We start from the raw sequence: 26,728 nt of genomic DNA on the forward strand, positions 1-26,728 counted from the left end.
GAAAAAACCAGCACTAATGATGTCTGACAACTTTTGGGGTTTTTTTTGCTTTTTCCTCTTAAATAATATTTCATGGTACATTAAATAGGTTATGCAGTCTCTTCTGAGAGACCAAAGCAAGGTATTGCTGCATACTTAATGTTTCACCAAGCAGATAGTTTTTAAAAAGAAAAAAAAAAACAGAGGGCAGCATAGAATCCTTTCCCTGAGCCTTGTCTCAGCTTCTTCTCAATTCAGTGAGAAATGGTAGCAATTTGGAGAAAGACACAGAAAGAAAAATAAATATTATTTCACAATAAACCTCTTAGTGTGTCACTTGTGATCACCAGCAGATACTAGAAATCCTTCGTGTTAAATCCACTGAGCATTATGTCTTCACAAGTTGAAATGTTTTCAGCCAGACTGTTTCCTCGATGTTCACATCGGATGTACCAGTTAGAGCCAGAGCAGCCCAAGAGAGAAGCAAACAATTAAAACTTTTACATATTTGATTCGTGACAGACATCCCTACGAGGTAGGTTTTAACGTTTTTTTTTCTTCTTAATTTTTCGTCTTTTTTTTTTTTTTTTTCAGTAAGAAGGATAAGCTTGGAGTGCCCAGTCACCGTGGTAACTGCCAGAAAAATTCTCCTGAAGTTTGAAGAGGTCAGCTAACAGGGTCAACAACTCTGGCCTCTCTCTGAGCTGGGCCTGGCAGGCTCCATCCTGCGGTTGGGGTGTTAACGCAGGCTGAGCCCTGGGAGGTGGACCATTCCAGCTCTGATATAAATTTTTTGAGTCAGTTCACGGCCTGGACTCTCCAGGTGGCCTCCAAAATCGATTGTGACCTTGTGACCCTGTCTAACGGAGGCATAGCATCCAACCTAAGTAAGGATTTAGCCAGGAACGACAGCTTTCCACTGAGTGTTATTGGGGACAGTACAAACAGTTTGGGAAGCAAGGAGGTAGGTATGAGGAGTAGAGGTCATTAAAAGCATATTAAAAAACAATTTTAAAAATCCTTTTTAGTTGAAAGTTTTTATTTGCAGTAGCCATTCCTTAAATAAACCCTTCTGGCAACTATTTTTTACTTCCATAATAGCATTGTATCAAGTGCTTCAATGCATTAATAGACGAAAAATTGGCACTTTGCATATTCCAAACAAAACTAATATTTTATCTACCTCTGGATTTTGAACTTGTAAATGAAGCTGGCTGATGTGTTAATCTAGATGCCTGTGAAGTGTTTTTTTTCCTTAATATCATACAAACTAGGAGACTGCTTATTAAAGTAGACTATTTACTTTAGGTAATAATTTCCATAATATGTGCATTCTTTTTAGATTCAAAAGTCTCTTAATCCCTGTAATCTATTTTTAAACTGGGAAATTAAGTAACATAAAAAATGATGTGAAATGAAAGTGTGAGAGTTTCAGAGTTTTCCTTTACTGGTTTGCAGTACAAGTAGAAAAGCTACAAAACTGATTATGTATTTTTATAGGAAAAAAACTGATCATGCTAAGATGGTATTCATAGAGAACATGATATTTTTTTCCTTTAAGATTTTAAGCAGCAAACTCTGTGAGGAAGGGAGGGGCTGTTGCAGAGTTCTGATTTTGTTATTGAATCTAGAAACTTGCCCTTCTGAGCAAGTGGATTTGCTCTTGTGTTTTATCCCCACTGCTGCAGAACCCCGTGCATTGCTCCCATGAGTAATTGGTAGTTGTCAGATGAGTAAGTGGAACTACACTGAGGAGCAAAGTCCAGTTTCCAGCTGGAAAGTGCTATCAGACTTTAAGTGACTTTAAAACTGCTCTGATGGAAGAAAATAGCTTTAATATTTGTTCCCAGTCTTAGAAAAATTGTGCAGTGAGACCCGTGCCCAAACACTTCTTGTGCTTGGCAGGGCCTGGCTCTGACAATTTTCTTCCCAGCCCCTTCCCCGTTGAGCAGCTCCCACGAGGCTGGAGGAGCTGCACAGAGACAGGACCAGAAAATACAGTTCAGGAAGAGCATCTGAGCTGTGCTGAACATCATTGTACTGCTGAGAAGTCCCACAAGTTACAACAGCAAGAATACATAACTTTTACTTGCTTACTCTGCAGAAAGCCCCCCAAAATCCATGGATTTTTGGCCAAGGTTCTGCCCTATAGGGTCATCATAATCTGCTCCAGTGGGAGTAGGTTTGAAGACCAGGAGTAAGAAATGGGTCTGAATTTTGCCATAAAATAATTTAAGGCCCACATCTGCACATTCAGATATCCATGGTGACACTATTTAATTCTACCCTGAATACTAATAATAGTTGGCTTTTGGTGGTCATTTTTAAAAGACCTCTGCTGAAAAGAATTTATTCCCATTAAGAAGCATGTTGATTCAGGGTTTCTGTGATTGAGTTTGAGAAGATGTAACTTACAGCCCTTGGTGAGGATCAGAATATTTGCTTGTTTTTCAGAAAAAAAAATTAAAATAGGACTGTAAATAGCTGGATGGTGAATCTTCAATATTTTCAAAAGCATCTGTGTAATTTTTAGCATTTTTAAAAATATATATACTTACATCTGCTTTGTATTGTCATCACGCAAGGACCAAGTTCTACCGACAGGGGATCACTTCTGAAAACAAATAGAACTATTCCACTGGAGCTTTTGGACCAGAATTGCCCCAAATTTGCCCTAAAGCCTCCAGCTTGGAATGAGGAATTGTTGGCAGAGGCAGCAACAAGGAGATCTCAAGTGTTTTAACTTGCTGCAAATCCTTTAGCATTGACTTCAGTAGATCCTATTGAATCTATAATCACATGCAAATCTATAAATATTGCTTGTAAGAGGTCCTGGTCTTTTCACATTATTCAGTTCATGCACACCCATTTGGAGTGCCTAGAGGTGCCTATGTTAGCAGCAGCTGCAGTGGACAATTCTTCTTCTTCCCCATCAGTGCAGCGAAGTGCTCACACAGCTTCATTTGACTTTTTGGAAAACTCCCTGAAGTGCAGATTCTTTGATTTTCACCAGAGGGATGTGTGTGAATGGGCTTTGTGCTGTGTCAGAGACAAACCAGCAGAACCACCAAAGCCTGTGGTGGTTCCCAGCCCCTGTCCTATGGACACCGATAACCCCTGAGGCCTTTGAAAGTTCACTGTGGCTGGTCTGTGGAATGGTATTAAATAGTAATGTCCATAGTCTTCAATTTCAATTTTTAATAGTAGAGTATGTGGCAGTCTGCAAGAGAATCTGAGGTCTGAGGGTAATCTGCTACCTGAAAGCTCAGAGGATGTTTGCTGTACAGGAGTATGTCCCAGGCCATGGGCCATGAGGTGTTGGCAGGTATTTTGTTAATGTTTTCAAATGAAATGTATGCCCAGTTAAATGAATGCTAACAAACAAGACTACAAAAACCCCACTTCAAAATAAAACAAAGAAAAGAAAAGTGATAAATGGACACTGAAACCTCAGCCTAGTTTGTGTTTGTTTGTGTCCAAAGGCAGTGCTCTGCAGAGACAGAAAAGCTCAGCTTTAGAGAGCAGCACGTTGCCATGGCCTGGATCAGGGCTGGCAAAGGTCTCTGGGTTCTGGAGGAAGCAGGGAGGGCAGATGAGCACTGGGACTTACAGGTGCGCTGGCTAAAGGTCCTAAACAATTGCTGAGCTTCCGTCTGCTTTTACTTCTTCCTCACTGCCCTGAGAGTGTGTGGCTGGTGTCCAGAGGAAAAGTCAAAATAATTCTGATGCTTTTTCCTATTCTGGGTGGACTAATTCAGAGAAAGCACTTAAGGCAGCCTTTGTGGAAGGGTTACAATATAGGTTGATACTTTAGGAACTATAGGAAGTTCTTAATCCTTCCCTGCCTACGGGGCTGTCATTTATAGACCCGCTATTGTCTCATCTTTTATAAGGATGTTTCCTTACATTAAGGTTCCAAGAGCAACCAGACTTTGCCATTGTTCCCAGCTATTTCTGTTTGTGGCTTAATGCACATCTAGTATTCTGTTTATGCTTTCACTGCTCTCCTACGCAGCAGACTGTACCTACACACCAGCTTAGGTGACATCACTCTCAAAGCATTCATTTCAGTGTTTCTTTTTTTTTGTCCTGATTTGTCTGTGCATCTTGGTTTTGCATTAGCCTAGTTTATTATAGATAACATGATAAAGTACATGGAACTTTATGCATTTAGTTGTCATTTCATCTTCATTTCTTGTTTGATAGACTTGCTTATAAAAAAAAGGTTTTAGGTATTTTTTAATAACAAAAAAACTCCCTCTTACTACTTAAGAAGAATGAATTCAGTCATGAGCAGAAAAAAATTGAAGCATTGATAATTTTGAATGTATAAAATTTAGCTTGATGTTAATGGTGGTTTAATTACTGCTTTTTTTTTTTTTTAATGGCTATTCATAAAGACATCCATTGTTTTCTGCTTTGATTTATGTCCAGACTAGCCCCCTTTAGAACCTCATTTCTGGCAATCTCAGCAACACGTGAGGGCCTGGCAGCTTGTGCAGACATTGCCATCTTCCCTCACTGCTCCTTCTCCTGAGCTGTTCCACCAGCTCCACAGCCTGCCACTCCTCAGGAGCCCTTAATGATGCCTGTCCTCCATCATCTGCTCCATGGCCCTTCCAGAACCAGGTGTTTTTGTCAAAATTTTCAAACCAATTTAGAAACAGACACTGAAATAAAGGCAGGTGATGTGGTGGTGGGGTGACATGGTGTCACTGCTTCCTGTCCTGCAAGGGAGGATTACAGAACTTCTCCAGAGCTCAGCTCTATGGCCATGCAATGAGAATGATACAAACAACACCTTTGCAAAGTGCTTATACGTCTGAAAAATTTGATGCAAATTAAAAGCTGCCTAGGTTTTATTAAACCTAACTCAACCCAGCACTTCACCTTCACTGCCCTCTCAGCTGCTCAAGATTTGACAATAAACCTTTTAGAGTTTTTGCATCACGCCTTGCAAAATGTGACATTTGGGCTTTTAAACTACCCTTATGTTATAACATACGTTGCAGAACTAATATATCCTTTTTCCACATGCATCCTCACTTTGCTGAAAAAAAATCCCAACGCTGAACAAACTACAAACAGCCTGATGATGCAGGGTGAGGAGTGCCCAGCAACCTCTGTGTGCTCAGGACACAGCTTTATCCTGACCTTCAGTGGGACGGTGCACATGGAAATGCGGGATCTATTCCTCCCCAAGCCCCAGTGATGCCTTGCTTTGCAGTTCCTCTCGCTGGTGAGTCGCTCTTGTAATTTCCAGTTATGTAACCCATCTCATTTTGTGAATATGTGAATTTAACAGCTGTCAGTGTCAGCAGCGCCTGGGAGGGGTGTGTGTCTTTTTTTTTTTTTTCTGGCAAGCTGGCATTACTCATCAGTCTCATGGTAGTTTTGTTTGAAAAATGCTTGTGTTAGAAAAAGTGGATTTATCAGCTCAGCACTGTATGGTGCTAGCATGCAGCTCAACAAAAGACAAGTGCTCATTTCAGTAACGCTTGCAGCATTTCATGGGGCCCCCAAATAGGCTGAACAAGGCTTCTCTGGCAACTAACCCCAAGTACAGTGGGAAACTATTAAAGTGGCAGTGTCACTGCTTGGAAAAGGGATTTGGTTTTCTTCCATCTTTTATTGCTGCAGGTTTTATTTCTTTTTTTTTTTTTAATTAAAGACTATGAACTGCATTAGGAATTTCCCTGAATATTGGAGGAAAAAAAGAAGCCTTACTGAAAATTTGTGGTCCTAGAAGTGATTTTTTTTTCTCTCATGGTTTCCTGGAAGGTAGATCAAACTGTCAGTCTGCCCTTCCCAAAGTGGATCTGTTTTATGAGGAAAAATAAGATACTTGCAGCTATTTCAAGTAATACTACAAAGTCAGTGGTGCTGCAGCCTTTCAGGAAGAACTCATTCTCTGTTCAAATCAGTTTATTTTCAGAATGATTTGCTGCACTTACACTTTCTTTTGTAGCTGCTCTTCTAGAATGCAAATACAACCTGGAGAGTTTTCTGTATTTAACTGAATGTGTCAGGTGGTTGAAATCATGTTTTAAAACCAGCATTACATACTGCAAATGTGTCAAAGCCTTTGTTCACATTTATTTAAAACAAATGTATTTTTCAGTATTTATTTATTCTCTCAGTTTACACTTCACACAGATGGTAAAGATAAACCAGTGGGTTTAATTTTTGCTGAAAAAATTGCCTTTTACATTTTTAGATTCTCATATCCTGGCAAGATGCTACAAACCCCACGTGACAAAGATCAGAGGGAAATGTTTGAAGAAAGCTCTGTCGTTAGCTGTGCTGTAAGTTTTATAAAAGGTTCAATTTCATAAAATGCAAATTCTGAACTAACTGTTCCTCTGCAAGCCTTAATGGTCTCTGAGCTGCATAGTTAATCTACTACCTGCCTCTACTCACACAGCCAACAGGATTTAGAGCTGGGTAAAACACGCCTTCACACATCAGTTACATCTATTTTAACTTTTCTTTTGACAAGTTCTACTGATTGTTTACTGTAGCTTGCATCCAGACAAATGGATTTGGACTTGCACACGCCTAAAGCTGCACAACAGACAAGCACACCCCCCTGGGGACACCCACCCACAAAAACGTTTCTGTGGGTTCAGCTCCCGTGTGTGGGTGAGCTCCAGATGCTGCCATGGCAGGGGGAGGAATGGGTGGATGGGATTCCTGACTCATCCTCTGTTCCCCCTTGGAGAGAGGTGGCTGCAGGGAACTGTCTGCTCTCTGCAGGGACAGAGGGCTGTGGTTATCAGCTCCTCAGAGCTGCAGAGGCCAGAAACATGAATGCACTGCAGTGCTGTTGTGCCTGCACACGCACCATGCACCCTTGCAGTGTCCTGCAGCCACCTCTGGACACCAGGAGCTCACTGTGGTCAGCCCTCTGGCTTTCCAACCCAGGTGAAGACAACACTGAGGCAGCAGGTCAGAAACTGTATTCAGCTTGGTACTCAGAAAACCAGGAACTTGCTGCAGTGTTTCTGTGGTGTGGGCAAATCAGAGACCCTGGGCCTTTAGTCAGACCAGGCACAGGTCAGGGACTGAAATATTTGTCCCACACCTACCGCAGCAAAGTTGTGGTTGTTGACTTGAGTGACAGGAGAGTAGAGGACTGGGATGTCTCAGCCCAAAGTCCCTTAAGGCTTGGCTTCATGGGTGAGATCTTGAACACAGCCAGAGCCAATGACATTAAAGGCTTTATAAAAGCAACAGTGCCAGTTTAAAATCAACCTCCCACATTACCAGCAGCCCCAGCAGGTGTAATGTGATCCAGGTAGCCCAAGCCAGTGAGTAAACAAACTGCTGCTTTCTGAATGAGCTGCACCAGAGAAATGCTTCTAACTGGGATTGCACTGGCTATTTGCACTGAGCTGTGCAAATGAACAGGCTCCTATGATTAATTCTGTGAAAATGAGTGGGCTCCTATGATTCTAACTCTTATTCTACACAAGTTTTTCCCTCTTCACCAAAATTAAGTAGGGAAAAAGTTGCAGGGAAAAATTTCCCTGATAAGGCTGGAAAGTTTAGTGGTATTTGGCCTGATCTAGCTGCTTGAACTTCAGTGGGGTCTGTTGCTGGGTTTCCTTAAGCTAATGAAAACAATCCTGCTGCTTCCAAACTGCCAAGTCAGTCAGAGGAATTTAATATTGTCACTAAAGACGCTGCTTTGCTGCTCTTCTGTTGGGTTCCCAGTTCCATTTCCAGTAAGCAGCATTAACTTAGGGACTTTATACTTTTATATAACATTGTCCATTTTTTTCTCCTTCACCTCCAGCTCTTAAACCTTCATAGAGCCTTGCTGTGTAGACCAGCTGAACAGAGACTGAATGCACCATTTTTGATCCTCTTGGTGTTACTGCCTGGCTCTCTAACTGGAGAGGTGCATAAAAGCAAAGAAGGTTGATGTGTCCAAGTAGAGCCTGGACCCTGACAAGTCCTGTGGGCTTGGCAGACTCCAAGACTCGCTGTGGAGTCCTTGGGATGTGCAGAATGAGGGTACACCACACTGAGGACCCAGCAGCCCAGCTCTGCTCCAGCGTTTCTGCCTCCCAGTCTGGGTCCCATCCTGCCCCAGAGAGCCTCTCCCCCCTCCCCTGCCCACGCTCCACTTATTCATGAGTTATGATAACATATAAGCAGCTTAGAGAATTCTTATCGGAATAAGTTGAACACAATGCAGCATTTAACTCTTAATGACAGCCACCTCTGACTGTGAGTGACATGTTATAAATTATGTTTGAACTGGATTTTTTTTTTCTTCAGAGGCAGATATTCCCTCTGCCACCCAGTCAGCCCTGTAACGTTGCACTTGTGGCCTTAATCCCACTTGGATGTGTGCCCTGCTGCCTCCACTTTCCATCACTTGGGTACTTTAGTATTCTTCAACAAGTGAACAATCTTTGTTTCTGTACCTTATTAGGCCAAAGACCATAGCAGCGAGTGATGGCATCAGCAGGCCCTGCAGGCAGGATTCTCTGCAGACACAGCCAACCTCCAACAAACCCCTTTTTATCCTCCTGTTTCTAGGAAGAATTATGATGGTGGTGCCCTGCTGTTGATCAGTCAAATCTGTGGTAGGCCTAGAGATAAGTCCTGTAAGTGTGGTGTACTGTAAAACAGCGGCTCCCATTCATTAGTAGCTTGTGTGTAATAAACCACCCAAAGGAGGGGGGTGGGGAGGGAGAGGGACGAGCAGCTGCAGTGTGCAGGAACAAACAACACAACTCATTCTTGGGAGCCAAAACTTTCTAATTTGCTGCTGGGCTGCTGGGAGCACTCAAATTCTTTCTGATAATACGCTCGTGCCCTCGGTGTCTCTCCTGGGGTTTCCCAAGTCCTGCTCTCTCGAGGTCCCTGAGTCTGGGATAGTTTCACTTTGAACCCAAAACACAGAGGGGAGCTGAGTGGGAAGGAGGGGAGCACATCAGTGCCCAGTGTTTGCAGACTCAGCCATAAGAAAGCCGTGGACTCCCAATCATTTTGCTGGGAATGGCTGGTGCATGGATCTGCCTGTGCAGTGGGTAAACAAAGCATCACATGGGCTGCAGAGCAAGCAGAAGGCAGGGGGCAAACCCAGGGCTATCAGGGCATGCACGAGGACAGAGTGTCTCAGATGTGTCACTGACTTACAGCCTGCTGGAATATTTAGGAACCTCTATCTCCCAAGAGGTAAAAACTTCAAACAAACCTCAAATGAGTAATAGCTGAAAAGTTATTTGGCTTAATCTGTTCTAGTTTTTGGATTTTTTTTTTTCTTTCACAAATTCTGGTAAAGCTTGTAGCCAGATAAATTTAAGAGGAGTCTGCTAAACATAATGTAAGATGTTGCATGTGTTGAGACATCACTAGTTCCTAATATTTGCATAGCTGTGAATACACTGGTGCTTTTGGATCTCAGCCTTGGACCTTCCAACTGCCTGTGGAACAATTCAGACCAGGATGTGAAATTATTGAGTGTTGCACAACTGCTCTCATAGACCAGGCCTTTGTGCTGATGTTTTATTATCACAGGAAAATGAAATTATTTTCAGATAGCTGCTGCTCTGGAGTTGTTCTGTACCCTTGCAGGAGATGACAGTGACTGCTTTTTCCAGGGATGTACCAGGCTGTGATGGTTCCTGGGCTGTCTCCTAACATTTCTATAGACAAGGGCTACTTTAATGGCAAATTCAGGCCTGGGCCAAAATGCAAGCATTCTTTATATAGACAAGGCAAAATCGCAGATTTGAGGTTTTCCACTCTCCTGGAGAAGATCCATCTCCTTCCTCTCTGGGAGGAGCTGTGCTGTGAGTTTTAAGCTCTGAAATGAGAGGGGCTTCTGCCAGACTGCTGCTTGGTAAAGTTACCCAGTGGGCTGAGATGAAAACAGCCTGAAGAGCATCCACAAAACAGTGTTAATTAAACCTGGGCACAAAAGAGGGGTTTTTTATCTTCTTAAAGCTCAGGTAGTACAGCTTAGGTAGTTCTCATTGTGGCATTTTGGCATTTTGAACAAAGTCAAAATAACTTGACATTTTGGTTTTCTTTCCCCAGGTTTAGGTAGGTAGGTAAGTTGGTAGCTTTATAAGCAAAATTGGCTGCTCACTGGCCATTCCCAGCATAGAGCCTGACTTCTCTCTGCTGTTTCCAGGATTTTCAACTAGAATTGCAACAAGGAGCATTTTATGGGAATCTCTCCATGACTTTTCAAAGAAAATTGCAAAGGTAACACCTCTGGTAATTGCTGCACTGTGTAAGTAGATGAGAGAACCATCAACTGGAAAACTCCAGCACTGGTCAGACTGCCCTGCTCCCCGACAGCACACAGCAGGTACCTACCTGTGGTCCTGTTGTCAGCAGGTTTGAAGTTATAGATGAGACCAGCAAATTGAGTGAATGTTCTGGGTAGCTGTGAAATCGGGGGGTGGAGGGTTGGTTTTTGTTTTTTGTTGTTTTTTTTTTTTTTTTTTGAGGGTTTGAGCCCCATCTCCAGCACAAGCAAAGCCATGTAATCCTTTCTTTTGCAATTAGAGCTGAAAAATAGCCCCAGGCCAGAGCACTTGCACAAGGAGCAATTAGACAAGCTAGACACTGGGAAAAGCTAAAAATAGTAAATAATCTGCCTCCACAAAAATACCTTGAATCATTAGAAAAGGACATTTTATGAATTTCCTGGGAATCATTTAGTACTTTAATGCGCTCCCAGTGTTCTGCCTGGAGGGGCTATATTCCAGCTGCTGTTTGGCAGAGGTAAACATGAGTAACATGACTCTCTTCTTACACTTGAGACATTGAAAAAACCTGAGTAAGTCCTGAGATTTTCATACCTAGCCAATTGAAATTGGGGTAATGAGTGGATTCATATTGAACTGAGAAAAAAATATGCCCTACTGCTCTTTTAAGAGAAAATGTCTAAGAGTTTGGGGGTAAAAATGACTTATTTTTGGTTATTTAATGGCTCAGCCCAGTCTCCTTTGAAAAATAATGTATGAATCTATGATATTTATCCATTAGCTGAATCCAAACTATTGTAAAAACTCTCCTTTTAGAAAGTATATTATTTGAAAAAAAAGGATGACAGCTGCTGACTTATTTTGCAGCACTCCTGAGCTGGATGAAATGTATAAACAAAAAAAACCTAACCACAGCTGAATATTTTTAGTCCTTTGTGGGGACTACATATGAGGCTATTTAACTGAGAATGCCTCAAAAAGGATGATTTGACTGTTTCTGGTTAAGCTTCTGATGCAGGCTTTAAAAATGCAACAAAACTCAGACCTGAGGTTTGCGGGCAACAAACCAGAATTAGCTGTTTGCTAATACATGTGAGAAAGGGGCTGCAGGTTGTTACAACATTTTGGAGTTTTTTTTTGCTGGTTAACTTATGTAATACTGTTTGAAAAATGTTGTGAGCATTAAATCACATTCTGTTTTCTTTATTTACAGGAGACAATTCAGGAGGAAAAAAACCCCATGAAATGAAACAGCAAATTGTGAGCATCTGTGTGCACACCCCTGTGTGTCCTGGTACCACTGCTGGCACACTGGCTCCCAGGAGGAGTTTCAGTCACATCACAACTTTCAGTTCCTGTCCCTCTGTTTCTGCGTGGGGTCTGATGTTTATTCCCAGAGCTGCTGGTCCCCATCCCAGCACCCCAGCAGGCTCGTGGCAGGGATGTGACACTGGAATTGCAGGAGTTCTTTCCCCACCGCTGACTTGGAGCAGAGATTTTGGCGGCGAGGAGCTGGTGGGGCCGGCGGGGTCCCGGAGCTCTGCGGGAGCTGGACCCGAGGGATCCGCAGGGATTAACCCGTTCTGTGCCGTGCACCACGCAGGGCTGGCTCAGCCAGCTCTGCCGGGGTGGCTGCGGCTGGGGAGGGCACTCCGGGTGCTGGAATTGCCGAGATCCAGCCCATCCCCCGGCCCGTGTGAAACTGCACAAAGGCTCTCCTAAACGTGAATTTAAAACGCTTTCAAATTGACAGTCTCTTTTTAAATAAAAACATTTATGTTCAGCGAAAGGCATGTTTGCCTCTACAAATAAATGGAATTATGGTTCTAAGACCTGACTTAATCCTGAAGTTCTTAGACTGCACAGTAAGTAGAAAAGAAAGAGGATTGTTTGGAGGAGCAGGGGTTAGCAGGATCAGGCTCCATCTTACATCTTCCTGCTCATTTTCCTTCTGGCATTTAATATACCTTTCTCAGAACTACCACTGGCTGTTTATAACAAAGCCAAAGTAACTTCATGTCTATTTCCTAATTGAAAATAACGAGGGACGGTACACAGTGTGCCCATCCAGCTTTCCTGCTGGAAAAAAATGAGGATTGCTAAACAAACAAAAAATGCTCTTCCTCCAAATGTATTCTTATGGTAAAGTCATGTCCTTTTGAAATTAATTTCAGGGCTTCTTTCAAATGTGTTGTAATTCTTTGTTCTTTCTCCACACTGTTTTCTTTGTAAAAATGTATTTAAAAGTCTGCATGGAGGATTCAAAGAGTCTGAGAGAAGATATTTACAGAGTAATAATGCCATTTGTGTTTGTTATATTTCTTAAAATGGAATTTCTAATCAGACAACATTAAAATACTTTTGTATTATTTTTTGTGTGGTTTTATGACATTTTCATATTTCCAGCTCTGATTTTGGTACCTGTGTAGCCAGGCTAATTAGGAAAGCAGGATCATAAGTTTTATTGTTACTCCACCCAAGTCAATCTGTTCTATAACCCCACCTCTGGTCACGGTACTGTCTGAATCCAGTGATTTGGTTTTTATTATTTTTTTTCTGCTGAAGCCCTGAAGTACCTGTATTCCAAGTTGGGAGATTTCATATTCAGGACAGTAAAAGCTGAAAGAAGCCTGGGCAAGAAGAGAGATTTGTTGAGTAGATGCATTCAAACGAGTTTCTGCCAAAGACTAAAATGAAGACAATGAAATTTATTGTGGCAAACTTTACTGCGTGGACTGCAGAAGAACATCTACACAGAACTGGGCGTGCAACTCCCTGTCCCCTTGTCCCTCCCAGCACCTTCCTGAGGTTCCCTCTGTCCCACAGAACAAGGAACGGCTTTCTGCCAGCTCACCTGCCACAGGCCCTGGAGAGCCCCGGACACCTCCAGGGCTGCTGGGCTGACCCAGCTGGTGAGACCCCTCATTGCCATGGAGATTGGGTGGGCAGTGCTGCTCTGCAGAGCCCACATCCTGCCTGGTCCTTCCTGCCCGCTCGCCGAGGGTGGGCTTGGGTACACATCACTTGTTGGAAACAAATTTATTGGCTGTGGTGCCTGGTTTTTGTGCACAAGGACAAATTGAGCCAGAAATCCAGGGGATTTCCAAACTGAAACTCCACCCCATTGCAGGGTCTGGCTCTTGCTGTAACTCTGAAGTGGAAGCAACTGTCTGTTGTCATATAAAGCAGTGTTTTAATGTTTTGCCACTGAAAATTTTCAAAAGAAACATTTAGATTAAAAAAAAAAAAGAAAGTGGCTTTCCCCCCCCCCATGAACATGCAGCATGAAACATTTTAGCCAGTTCCAGGTTAAACCCAGCTCACTTTATCTTTTTAGATTCAAATTTAAACTAGTTTCTATTCAAAGTTTTTAAAGGGACACACACAACGTCATTCTTCAGCGTGACATTTGAGTCTCACCCCCTGCCAGGAGGGATACCTTAACCTCCCTGTTACTGAAAAGACCAGAGACAGAAAAATAGCTTGTTTTTTTTTTTTTGTACATCCCTTCACATGGCCACTTGCTACTACTTGGAGTAAAGTGAGTTCATTGTAACTCCTCTCTTTTGTGTTCCACCTTCAGTTTGTATGGGACTTTATGTAGCTGTACAGGCATGGACACAGGAAAAATGAAAAAGCAATTTCTGTCTGCCCTCAGGATAAACACAACGTGGATTATGAGGGCAGCATGGACTAGACACGGTGAGACTAAATGAAAAAAAAAAAAGGATTGTTTTGTAGGTGATTTTGGGGACCATCAGTTTATTAATGTCTCCCCAAAAAGAAATACTAAAAAGTCAGGTTAAACCATCCCTATGTGTCAGTGAATCTGTACTACAGACTGTTTTTGCAGGAAATGCTCCAAACATAGCTCTGAAATTGATGTAGATAAATCTGAAAATATTTTTCACATAAGTTTTTGAAAGCAGAAATCAAGGAAGAGTTTTTATTTATTTGTTTGTTTTGTGACAGGGAAACAGACCACAGGTATGCAAAACAAATATATTAAAGTGCTCCCTACATATCTCCCTATCTTTCTCAAGCCATTCCAACCAAAAGCTTTTGTAAGCATGTGGGGGCAGCACTGACCTTTTAATTCTGTTTACATGATGACTAGAAAAAAGAAATCCCTGGTCGAGGAGGGCCTGAACTCGTGGGAGCTGCCTCAAGACGTTTAACCAGCTCTGTCTGGAGGTGTTTCTGCAGGCAGCAGCCCTGGCACGGCACCTGCGGGGCTGCCACTGGCCAGGGGAGAACAGGGACACTGACACTTGGCCCAGGAGCCTTAGGAGAGGGACAGCGATCTGTCCTGTGCCTGGGCAGGACCTCAGGGCTTAAGCTGGCTCAGAAGCTTCTCAGACAGTTTGGTTTGTGGCAGCACCAGAGCCCAGCACCGGGACTGGTGGTTGGGCTGTGGGTCCTGGGGTGCTCTCAGCAGGCTGAGGAGTTTGGGGGATGCTCACTGCATCCAGAGCGACCTGTGGGGCTGCCCCAGGCTCAGGGCAGTGCCTCTAGGCTGGAAGCACGGAGGTTTGCAAGACGAATCTTTTGGAAGCACCCTGTGATGCACCACCACCCACTTACCACCAACCATCCCCGGCTGTGCCAGGCCCGGTGCCCGGAGGAGAATCCCAGTGTCCCCCGGCAGGGAAACACCCGGTGACCCTGGGGAAAATCCCCGTGCCCCGCTGGCAGGAACACACCCGGTGGCCCCGGAGAAGATTCCCTGTGCCCCCCTGGCAGGGACACGCCCGGTGCCCCGGGGCTCGGCACGGGGGGCTCTGTGGCCTGGCTGGTCTCTGCTCCCCTCACGCCCCCCGCCGGGGTTGGAGCTCACTTCCCCATGGTTTCACTCCCCAAAGCAGATTGTGTGGGAACCTCTCCCCCAAGGGACATCTGGACCTGTGCTGCAAACCCAAGTGAAAGGAGGGTGAGGATGCGGAGGTAATGCCCAGCAGCAAGGGAAAAAGAGGGAAAGACAACATCGCACTTGTGAGGTAAGGGATTGCAAGGCAGTCCGTGGGCAGGCAGGAGTGGGGCCATGCTGGTCTCTGTCCTATGGGTCTAACAGCAGCCTTCAACACATACATGCTTCTTCTTCCTTTATTTTCCCCCCTCTTTTATTTTTAGTTTTGTATTAAAAAAAAAAAATTATTTCTGAGACACTTGCTCCTACATCAGACAAAGATAGGGAGACGCAAACCCTCCTCAGAGATGTGATCCTGTGTGGTGCTGAGCCACTGGACAGAGCCAGCCCATGCTCACCGGTGCCATCGGTGCTGGGGGAATTAAGGGCATTTCACAGCTTTCAGGCACAGAAACAAATTGTAAACTGCAGTGTTGCATCCATGTGTGAACACACACACACAGACACAGAGACACACAGAATGCCGCCAGCAGCTGATGCTTCACACTAATCACTCTTATAAATGCCTCTAATTAGACTTATAAATACTTCTAACTTTCCAACAGGGAACAAAATGCCCAGCGGGCTTCATGTAAACTGGAAAAAAAAAAAAAAGTTAAAAAGACGAGTAGAAGCAGTTTTTAAAGGTGGCAAATCCTCCAGCAGCACTCGAGACCCCGAGATGGCAGAGCCCCGCGGCCGGAGCCCCCCAGGCTGCGGGAGGAGGGGAGCGCAGCCGGGCGGAGCGGGGGCAGCGCCGGGGAGGGGCCGCAGCCCCCGGCCTTTGTGGCCGGAGGGGGAACATCGGGACCCTGCGGAGAGGGAACACAGAAACCCTCCCGGCGGCGAGAAATGGGCCCGGACAAAAGCCCGTTACGCGGTTGCAAATCACCCCGCTGCTGTTATTTTATTTACCGCTGCCCGCGGGAGGATTGTTTGCTCCCGCAAAATTTTAAGCTTCCCCCCCACCACCGCCTCCCCTCTTCCTTCCTTTGCCCCTCGCTGCTGCCAGCAGCGGTCCCTGGTCCCACAGTGCCGCGTACAGCCCGGACCCACCTGCGCTCCCGGCCGGGGGGGCTGCGGCTGGGCCTCCCACCATTCCCGTTTGGATGGAAAAATAGACCCTTGGAAACAGCCCATGAAAGGCTCATTTTGATGTCGGGGTGAGGAGCACAGCCCAGCCAAGCCACCCTGTGTGTTTGCTGCTGACGGGCAGAGGCTCTCGCTCCCCCACGGCGTTCCCTGCTGCGACAGGAAAAACTTCCAGTGGTTATCAGGAAACTTTTTTCATTTATCCTTTTTTTTTTCCAAAGGATCTCTGTATTATTTTTTGAGGGTGCAAGACAGAAGAATAAAGGCCTCTGGAGCGCCACATTTATTTCTTGGATATTTGTTTGGAAGATAAATTTCCCTTTCAGGGACTGCAGGCCCAGGGAGCCCCAGTCACTTTCCCCATCCTATTAGGCAGGTGAAGCTTAGGACTTCGGGATTTTAACAACCACGGTGAATGCTAGTCCTCCGTAAAAACAACCTGTAGACTTTTATGCTTTGCAAAGGTACTAATATGGACAGGGTGGTTCCTCCACCTTCACCTTTAGGATCTGTAAAACATAATTTTGCATGTTAGGTGCTGGAAGGAAGGAAGGAAGGAAGGAAGGAGCTGTAGATGTTATTTGTGGTGATGTCTTTGCCATGGGGGGCACATGGGGAGCCCCAGGGAGGTCCAGCTGCCCCAGTCCCCTCTCAGCTGAGAGCTGAGCTCTCCCTGCTCTGACAGGTATTTACAAGGGGGTTGAACAGGTAATTAGCGCCCAATCCTGGCTGCGGGAAACCCTCCTGGTCATCCCGCCCAGCACGGGCAGTGACGGGAGCGCTGATTTTCGACGGCTGATTGAGCCTGAACAAAGGCCCCAAACAGCACCGAGTGCCCGGCTCGGGGATGGTAACTTTAGAGCCAATGGGCTCCTTTCCCATCAGTTTAAAGCAGTGTTATTTTTTTCCAAGCTGATAACATTTTAAACATATTGCAAGATGGAATTTTCCTGGGAAGAGGGAAACCCTTGAATTTGTTATGAAAGAAACTCCTGTGAATATGGAAACCCGTTCTGTGAATTCACCTGTTGCCAGCCAAGGAGAAATGTTTGGTGTTTTATTTCAATCAAGAATTTGCTGTGTATCTGGTGCTTTATCTAACCTCACTCTCCAAAAGATTTCATGTTATGCTTGGCAGAGCTCTCAGGCTCAAGCTGCTTTATTATGCTGTGCTCTACAAGTTTTAACATTTTAGACCGATAGTAGTGAGGGAATAAAAATATAGCCTGAAATCTTCACAGAATGGATAAGGTGTGTTCCATGTGGCCCAAATGGGTCTTGAACTTTTTAATCAGGTGTTTACACAAGCACTTGATGCCATTGAAAAAAATAAACCTCACCACTCTTCTTCTATAAGCAAAGTCTTAGGAGTGAGCACAATCTGTGGCTATCAGGAGATCATTTCTGGCCATGACCAGCAACTACATCACCTGCATGTCTTTCTCTGCAGGTGCAGAAACCCAACAAATCCCATGTTAGCAGTCTCCAGCTGAGGAAATTTGCCATGGCGCTGTTAGTATAAAACTCTTCCATATCCTCAGTGCTGGTTTAAACTCTCGGTTCAGTGCAGTTCTCCTGAAGTTTGAGCAATCCAGCTAACTTAGGTGAAACACCAGAGTGGACAATGGCAGGCTGAGCCATTTGCCACACCCCCATTTTATCAAGCCTTGTCTCCCAGCCTTTATTTTTAACTTTATACAGAGATGTCCTGTAGCAGAAGAATTTGATGGGGAGTCTCAGCTCCTCAGTATCTGTTTAATGCCATTATCTACATCAATCAGCATCTGCAGTCCTGACCACTTTTTCAGCCCACTGCATTTGAGGCGGTCACTCCCAGGTGGGGTGAGGTGGGTGTTCAAACACATGCCCATGCTTTGGCCATTTCTTCATTTGTTTTTCACAAATATGAAGTGTTGAACTGTACCATTTGGGGCTACCCTTTGCCTTAGGGGGCAGCAGCTGCCAAGGAAGGTGCAACCTCAGCTGGCTCTGGGCAAAACCTCTGGCATTATCCCAGCTGGAGCCACTCCTGCTGTGTTTGTCATAGCATTGGGGCTGCCCATACACAAAACAAATTAGGAGTAGTGCAATTCACTGGTCAGTGATGGACATGGCCCAGTTAGAACCTCTAACTATGTATCATTACATCTTGAGCACAAGGGGTAGGATTTTATTCTTACAGAGTTGAATGTTTGGGCCTGACAACAATCATCACCTGAGTGCATCAGCTAAAGCTGCAAATAGGAACATTTTCTGCAGTGAAGACCCTAATCTAATGTTATTGCATCCCAGCTGTGATTTGTTTTGAGAATATTCATAACACCTGCTTGCTTGTAGTCACTCTGTCTGGGTCTGGTGGGAACTCAACACTTGCTGTGTCTCACAGGAAGGTTTTAAATATCTCGCTGAAAGCTCCTGGACCTGGGCTCCTGGTTCTCTCTCTGCAGAGCACACTTTAGCTTTGGATGTACCTTTAAAGACTTTAAACAGCTTGAGACCTGTAGCTTACTGCAGGAGCTTAGAAGAAATTCCTGTTTCTGGGTTTTAAAACCTGAGCTGGAGTACAAGAGCCCTTCTCAGAAAGGTAAGGAAAGGTGTAACAAGGTCATTTTGAACCACATACATTCAGGTTGTACTTTCAAAGTCAATTCTAAATTTAATTGAAAGCTGAGGGCAAGGGAGGAAGGGTAGCACTGATGTGCTGGCTTATTTTGAGGCATGTGAGGAGCTGTGCTGTTGAATGCTCGATGAGCTGCAGTCTTAATAAAATGGCATTGGGCAAGTTGGCAGGGAGAGGGGCTGGGTGAGCTGAAGGAGGAATTTTGGGGTGGTGCCTGGTGATGTCTCTCTGTGCAGGCATTCCCTAGGGTCTGGTGTTTTCTCAAGCTGATGGCAGTGCTTGACCATGTGAATGATGTTGATGAAGTTTCCTGTTTGACCAAAACCTTCAAAATAGTTTTGTGGGGAATTTATTGTGCTGGAAAAGTGATGAATGAACAGAACCAACCAGATATGGCTGTTTGAAAATGGAACTGGAAAAGGGAATAATTTCACTGAATTTTTGTGCAGCTTAATAAAACTTCTCCCTTCCATTTCTGAGATGCTCAGGGAATACACTGGACAGAAAGAGGTGACGAGGCTTTGCCCTTGTTATGGTTGGAGATGCTGAGGAGTGCAGTGCTGTGCCTCAGATCATCCACAGGCCAGGAGCAGCCTGAAAAGGTTCTCCTGCTGAGGCTTTTTTAAGCAATAATAGCTGATACTGATCTGACAGAAGAGAATCTACTAAAGGAATTATGGTTCTTGGTGGTATCAACAAATATTCCCTTCACTAGTTGTTTTATACCAGAGTAATAATCTCTGCAAATTTACCTCCCTTTGCCAAAGGAACTGCTCGGGCAGTGCTTGTGTTCATTCCAGCCAGGTGCATCCAGACTGGTCTCTGAGCTCCACTGCTCCAGTCCATGCCATGCTCAAGGTGGAGCTTTTCCTCTTCTCTGGAACTGTGTCTTTTCCCCCTTAGTCTCCCTATTTGAAAGAGGGAAGTAATGTTACTCATGGTGGCTTTATTGGCTGACAAAAACTTCTTGTGTTCTGTAGAAAAAGATGAACATTGTGGTCTTTTCTGCACGAGTTTGTGGTTGCTTCAACTGCCCCTCTGGGCTAATCCATGGCTAAGCACTGGACCACAATATAAAGCCTTGCTCTACTGGAATGTGAAACAGAAGTTGCTTAGAAGTTTGATGGATAAGAACCAAAACCCTGAAGAGAAATCTATCTTATGGCTTTCACTTTAAACTCTTGCTATGTACAGCTGTCAGCTATTACATTTATTAAGTTCCTTAGGGTCTAGGAAATAATGTATTTAGAAGTGTGGTGATATCAATTTTTTTACTGTGATTTTACCAGCAAATTTCCTGTTCTCTCTGTTATTTAAAAATGAGAAATACGTGGAATTCATAAAGGATGTTTTCTAAGTCATAAGGTAAATATTTTTAATCTGTGCACCACAGACATGCAGTTACTCTCCATTTGAGTGCAGTCTTTGCTTTTTTATTTCAGAAATGCCCTGAACAGCCACCACCCACCCATCCCAAAAGTAGACTGCTGTTGTCTCCTCTAGTTTGAAGCTTCTGAAAGCTGTTTCCCAAGACAATCTCATTATTTGTGGAAGATAATTAGTCCTTTCACCTGCATTACATATTAATTCTCAGTCTATTTAAGAGGAAATTTGTATGAGCTGTTAGTCATGTGTTGACCACTTGCACCATGTCCAGACCCAAATAATGGAGAATTAGCTGAAATGCACCAGGCTTTTAAAGCACAGGTTTTTACACCAGAAATGAAATTGCCCTGAGCACAAAGATTTTGTGCTGGATGTTCCTAGACATTGATAAAAAGGGATAGGAATATGATCTCTCCTGTCATAATTCCTGAAATATTTTGCATCTTCTTGCAAAAGTTTTGCTTGTATATTTTTTCTTTTGGAGCTGCAGTTCCTCCATTAACATTCTTAGTGCAGGTTTTTTGTTTTTTGTGGTTTTTTTCCTTACCTGTGTTGCTTCCCCATTATATTTGTAAAACAAAGCCCTACTATTCTAATTCAGCAATATAGAAAATTACACTAAATAGATATTTGAAACTGGCTTTTTTGGGCAGCTCTTAGTGTTATCACTCTCTAAAATGAAAAATGCAGTTGAAATAAGTATTCTGACTTGTCTGTTGTTGATCCAGCTGCTCTAATTACTTTGCCCTGGGAAAGGTCACAATATTTGGTTTTTTATGGTTTTCTTCTAGCAGTGATTTGACTTTATCTGTTTTCCATACCCTTCAAATTATTTACAGTTATAATAACTCAGGATAATGGCATGGGGCTTGTCCCTGTTGCACTGTAGTCACTGGAAGCCAGAAGTGTGTCTGCAGGGTTATCCTGCAGCCAGAAAGGCACCCAGATGTGAAGACAACCACGCTTATCTTTGTGAAATTCATCTTGCTGTTATCAGTCTTGAAAATCAAATTAGTCCAATTCTGCACTTTCAGAACATATTCCTGTGAGCTTCTGATTAATGAAGTATATTGTTATCCTGGAAACAGAGGGGCATGTTTCTGTTCTTCCTGAAGTATTTAAATGCAGGTATGAATATTTTGGAAGAACTGAAGACAGCTTAGACTATGACTTTTTTTTTTTCCCATAAACCATAAATCATTATAACAAGATTAGCCTTTTACTACCCCTCTCCCAATTTCTCCCTAAGGCAGGTTTTATTGTCATTTTTGGGCAGAGCTGTCATGTAAAATCCTCTGCTCTTCATCTTGCTAATGTATATGCTTAATCATCTGTATTTGAAGTTTGGAATATGAATTAAGGGAATATTTAACTCTGTTGAATAAGTGAAGTTACCCAGTGGTACCACTGATGTAACATTTCTGTTGATCCTTTTCTTTTCTTGTGATCCAATACTGCTTAAATCAGAATAAATTAATTTGTGTCATACTTTAATTAATATGTTTTTCAGTGACTAAATATGCAATTTTCAGGGTCCTGGTGACCTAACCAGGAGGAAGTGTTTTCTTTATCTTCAGAAAATGCCTATGAGATTCCATATTCTACTAATTAAATAAAATAGTCTAGTATGTTTATTTGAAAAAAATATCTTCAGTAAATAAGATTTGGCAGTGTTCTTGGCAGTAGTTAAGTATCTGCTTAAAGCTGTAGTGCTACTTGAGCTAGAGAACAGCTGAACTGGGCAGAGGATCAAGGGAGCTGTGAACCAAACTTTCCACAGCCATGGTTGTGTGGTTGGCTTTTTTAGAGGGGGAGGTTAAAGGAGGGTGGGAACCAGGTTTCGTTGTCTTCTAAAACACCTGAAAGCTATAAATGAGTTGGCCCCAAATTCGTGTTTGTTTCTAGGGTTCAGAGGAACTGATCCAGGTTGTGTCTGGCTGCTGATTTGGCCCTTGCAACCAGCTAGCACAGGTGGAAAATATTGTCTGAAGGAAAACTATTTTTGTCTCCTGTGGGTGTTACAGCCTGACAGAACGTGATGGTTGTGCTGTGTGGTTGTGAGGAGCAGGGAAGGTGGCTCTGCCCACAGAGAGCTGAGCCAAGCAAGGAACTTGCATATGGGCTCAGTGCCTTGATGCTTCACAATCACCTACAGGCAAATTTGAATTTTAGATTAATAAATCAGGTTTTCAGGATTCCTTGCTTTTATGATGCACAGTGGGGAAAATCCTGAAGAGATTTCTTTCAATTCTTTTGATGTTGTGTTGGTACCCACCATGTCACCTCAGTTTATTCTATGTGGTGAAATGGTGGAACAACTTACAAGGAAGTAAAAACTTGGAATCAAAGCTGTGATGTGAACCAATAGCTATTCCATGCATGCTCTTCTGATCCAGCAAAGGATTAAGGATTGTTTCTCCATTTGAAAAATATCAGCATATTGCATTAATTTTACAAGTAAGAATTTTGGATTTGCCAATTAATAACAAGGATTGTTCCTCCATTTGAAAAATATCAGCATGACTAATTGCATTAATTTTACAAGTAAGAATTTTGGATTTGCCAATTAATAAAGCACTACCAATTAAGGTAATGCCAGACATCTAGGATGGACTGCCTATGGTTTGTAGGGCATCTGTATCCCTTCATTACTTGTGGAATTTTATTTTTTTTTGGTAATAAGTGCTGTGAGCTTTTCTTTGGTTTTCTAGTCTCTGATACTGCCAAGCTAATTAATATTTGCAGTGTTCTTTAACTATCAAATGGGGTTGCAATCATAAGCACATTCTTAAACCTCTTAGTGCTGAAAGGAAGACCTAAATAACTTTTAAATCTGTGAGACAATGTCAAGAAATGTACTTGCTTAAATTTAATCCATCACTTTGTGCCAGCAACACATACAGCTGAAAGGTCAGAGAATCATTGAGAGGGAGAAAAACAATTAATTTGGTATCAAAAAGGTAATAGGATAAGGCCTTGCCAACCCTCTGCTATTGTTCTGCTGCATTAACTTCGGCAGGTCAGATGCCACTGGTCGTTGACCTCAGGCTAAACAGGGTCAGCCCAGGCTGATTACAAAAGAGATGTGTTTGCACTTATCCAAGTGTCTCTTAAAAAACCTGAAGTCGCATCTGTGTTGTTCCTGGGGAGGAACACACAGAGGGTAAACGTTTTTCAATGAAAATATCATTTCGAGAATCTTCTGCATGAAGAATGGTGTCCTCAACATGACATGGCTCCTGTGTATGAGTCCTTCCCACCACTGGGACAGGTTGTGGCCCCACACCTGGCAGTAGGTGTGTGCTAGAGAACTGGTGAGGCACTGGGAAAACCTGCTATGAAAAGAAGCAGTGGAAAACAGTTGTATTTTTTTCTCAACTCTGCTGCACACATTGTAGAAGGTCTGTTCCAAGAGGAGCTGCTGATGTTAATAAAAGAAAAGGTGTCAGTAAGTTTAAATAACTCTCCTGTAGGGGGGAGGAAAAGGTCCTGAAATCTTTTATGCCTAAAAAAAATGTTTTTATGCAAGTATTCAGTAAACCTCATGAGTGTAGTGGGTGAGATCTAGGCATCATCATATCTTTTAAATTCACCTGTCTATGACCTTGGCCTTTGCTCTGTGCTCCTTCCGGGGTTGGTGGTGCTCAAGTCATCCCATTCCTTTTAGGTGCTTATCTATAAGGGGGAATGACTTCGTGTTGGTGCTGGATTGGCTTTGTCAGTACTATGTTTACCACAAGTTGGCTTTTGAGTGCAGTTCTGTGCAGTTAAAGCTCAGATGAGGATACTTCCAGTCTGTCTCTCCTTTCAGCAAATTGTGATGCTTTTGGTTGACTTCAGCCAAAACCAACCATCTGGTCAAGAGCTGCAAGTTTCTACAAGACTTATGGCTACAAACTATGAGTGGGGCACAGAGACTCTGGAAGTAATCGGGGGTGGTAAGAAGTGGTCATGTCATTTCTCTTTTACGGTGAAGTAACTTGGGGGTGATGGTGAGGAGAGAAACTGTGGCTGACAGATCCTGGTTAAAGGCATGTCCCTCGTTTCTGTACCTCATGGCAGACTGCCCCATCCAGCTTGTAGCTCTGCAGTTCAGACAATTTTAATAATTACTAAGCTGTAAGTGTTCCGTGTTCCAGCTGACAGATATGAACTGGAGTATCGCTGTGTTGTAAAAACATTTGAGGCTCTAGCTGTAGGCTAGAGACAGTTAATTTTAAAAAAATAACCCTCCCTCTTACATATGCTATCTACCTGCTAAAATTTTAATGGGGTTTCTCCCCTAAATATGCTCATCTAATCTGTGGATGAGACCTTTTGGAAACATTTGTATTACCTTTATTGCTGGGCTCGATTCTGTGAAGGGCTGGGCCTTCCCCACCTTTGCTGGGAAGGTTTGATTTTGAGCACCAGTGTTTCTCATAGAGACACTGAAGACTCCCGATCTTACAACATTTTCTAGGAAAGTGAAAAAGGAGAATGTTTACTGCTAATATATGACATTTAGTAAAGATTGGGTGCAGTGAAAGGAGCAATCAAACTCATTTAAACGGGAACCATTTGCCTCTTTAAAAATATTTAACTGCAAGAATGCTCTTTTGCTTGGGATCATGCTGGCAAAAAGCATTAATTGTGCAGGTTTCTCATTTACTCTAGAGGGTTGCTGAGCATTATTTTGTGTTGACCAAGAGCCCTCTGTGCTGCTCCCACATTTAAAGCCTTCCCTCACGCAGCGCTTCCACATTGAACATTGACTGGTCAGGAAGATAACGTTGTAATTGTCCCAGGGCTGTGCCAGTGGGGCTGTCCCACTGTGCTGGGGGCACCCAGGTATGGGCATTTCCTCATCAGGAAAGAGCAAAGCACATGTGTGTGCACAGGCTCTGCTCAGGTGGCTCAGGGGAAAAAAAAAAAGGCAAAGGGTGGGAAATTAAAGTGCTGAATGAAAAATATGTTAGATAAGTGGAAAAGTAAAGGAGGATTTTGCCAAGCTGAGACTGTCCTGTGGTGTCTGTCACTTAGAAACCCAATTGCACGGTCAACTGCAATAGCATGAAAGCCCATCAGCCCAGTAATCTCCAGCTTGTAATTGATTCTGTTTCTACAAATGTTAGCTAAAGCAAAAATCTGCATTAAGGTAAGTGCTAAACATCCATCAGCCTGACTGGTTAGCCAAAGCAGGAATTGCTGGAGAAATGCATGTTATTTGCCAACAGATTAAGTGAAGTTTTGCTTTCCACAGTTGGAGAGCTGATAATTTGCTTGTGATGGGATCAGTTCAGTTTTCAGCTCCACTTGCTGTACAGACCTCAGTATTTAAGGGCACATCTTCAGCCAGATAGGCAAAATAAAAAATATTTTCTGATTAAATAGATACAAAAACGCATTGAAGAACAGCTTGAATTGTAAAGTTTGAACAACTAAAGTCAACAATTAACAGGCCAAACTCTTTATATAAAAAGGCCAAAATTGATTTATTCATGGATTGTCTAAATCTTCTTTGATATTACTTCTTTTGTCCTATATCTGTTGTTCTCTGCTGTTTTCTTTTCTTGAAGCTTGATCACCTGATATTAATTTCCATTAATTCATTAAGGTAACCCTGCTTTTGTGAACTGAGCAACTACATTCCATAACTAAGAATGCATCCAGGGTCTATATGCCTTTACAATGTAATAATTATATAAACTTAGCAGGGAGATAATACTGAGTTTGAGAAACTCTTATTTTTTTTCAAGCATTCTGTAATGGTTATGTGTGTCCATATGAAAAATATTCCTGGTCTGGGCAAAATCCGTCATTTGCTGATGCTGAGCAATTACATGGCAGATGGTATTAGTTTCCTTTCTAGCTTATGTAACTCCACCAGACATCATGAATTATGAGTTTTATAATATCCTGTTCATACTTTAATTGAACATTTTGGTACTTAAACTCAAAATTCACTTATAAAAATGTTCTCTACTAATCACAGTACTCTAAAGCTTAGCAAAAATTAATGCAAAAGCGTTATAAAGAGATTAAAACTTGGTTCCCTTTGTATTCAAGCAAGTACTTGTGAATAATTTTTCCTCTATTTGCTTGTCTCCGAGGTAAGCATCTTGCAAGTATCTCACCAAGAAATCCCACACAGAGCAGGTCTTTGGTTCAGCAGAGATCCCTTCCCTTGGAAAAGTGCTCTGGAATTGCTGCTGGTGGCCAGACTCTGCTTTTGCCACCATCAGGGGCCATTGCTGGGTGTGCCAGGCTGGCAGGTGGGATGGAAACAGAGCACACTTCACGGTTACCTGCATCAGTAGTTTGATGCTCCTTCCTCAAAATACCCAATGCTTAATCACCTTGGAAAGCCCTTTTGCTACCAAGTTCTCAGAAAACCTCCTCCCCCTACCTACTGATGGTTGGCCAAGTGATCCCTAAGAGATGTTATTTATCAGCAGAATGGGGGACTGGACTGGCTGTGATCCAAGGGCCAAGCCATGGTGATGCTGATATCCTTGTAAATGTCTGAAC

The 26,728-nt window shown here is 43.1% G+C and overlaps 1 protein-coding gene across 1 annotated transcript in view; it reads left to right on the top strand.

Moving 5' to 3' along the window:
- Nucleotides 1–15,802: 15,802 nt before the first annotated feature.
- LOC120504350 overlaps nt 15,803–26,728 on the top strand; it is a 268,038-nt gene continuing 257,112 nt past the window's right edge. Inside the window, exons 1-2 of the mRNA XM_039713763.1 lie at nt 15,803–16,159; nt 18,625–18,796. Coding sequence (XP_039569697.1) covers nt 15,803–16,159; nt 18,625–18,796 — 529 coding nt within the window. The remainder of the gene's footprint in view (nt 16,160–18,624; nt 18,797–26,728) is intronic.

Source organism: Passer montanus, unplaced genomic scaffold (assembly GCF_014805655.1).
Source record: "Passer montanus isolate IOZ18808 unplaced genomic scaffold, ASM1480565v1 scaffold29, whole genome shotgun sequence".
NCBI lineage: Eukaryota > Metazoa > Chordata > Aves > Passeriformes > Passeridae > Passer > Passer montanus.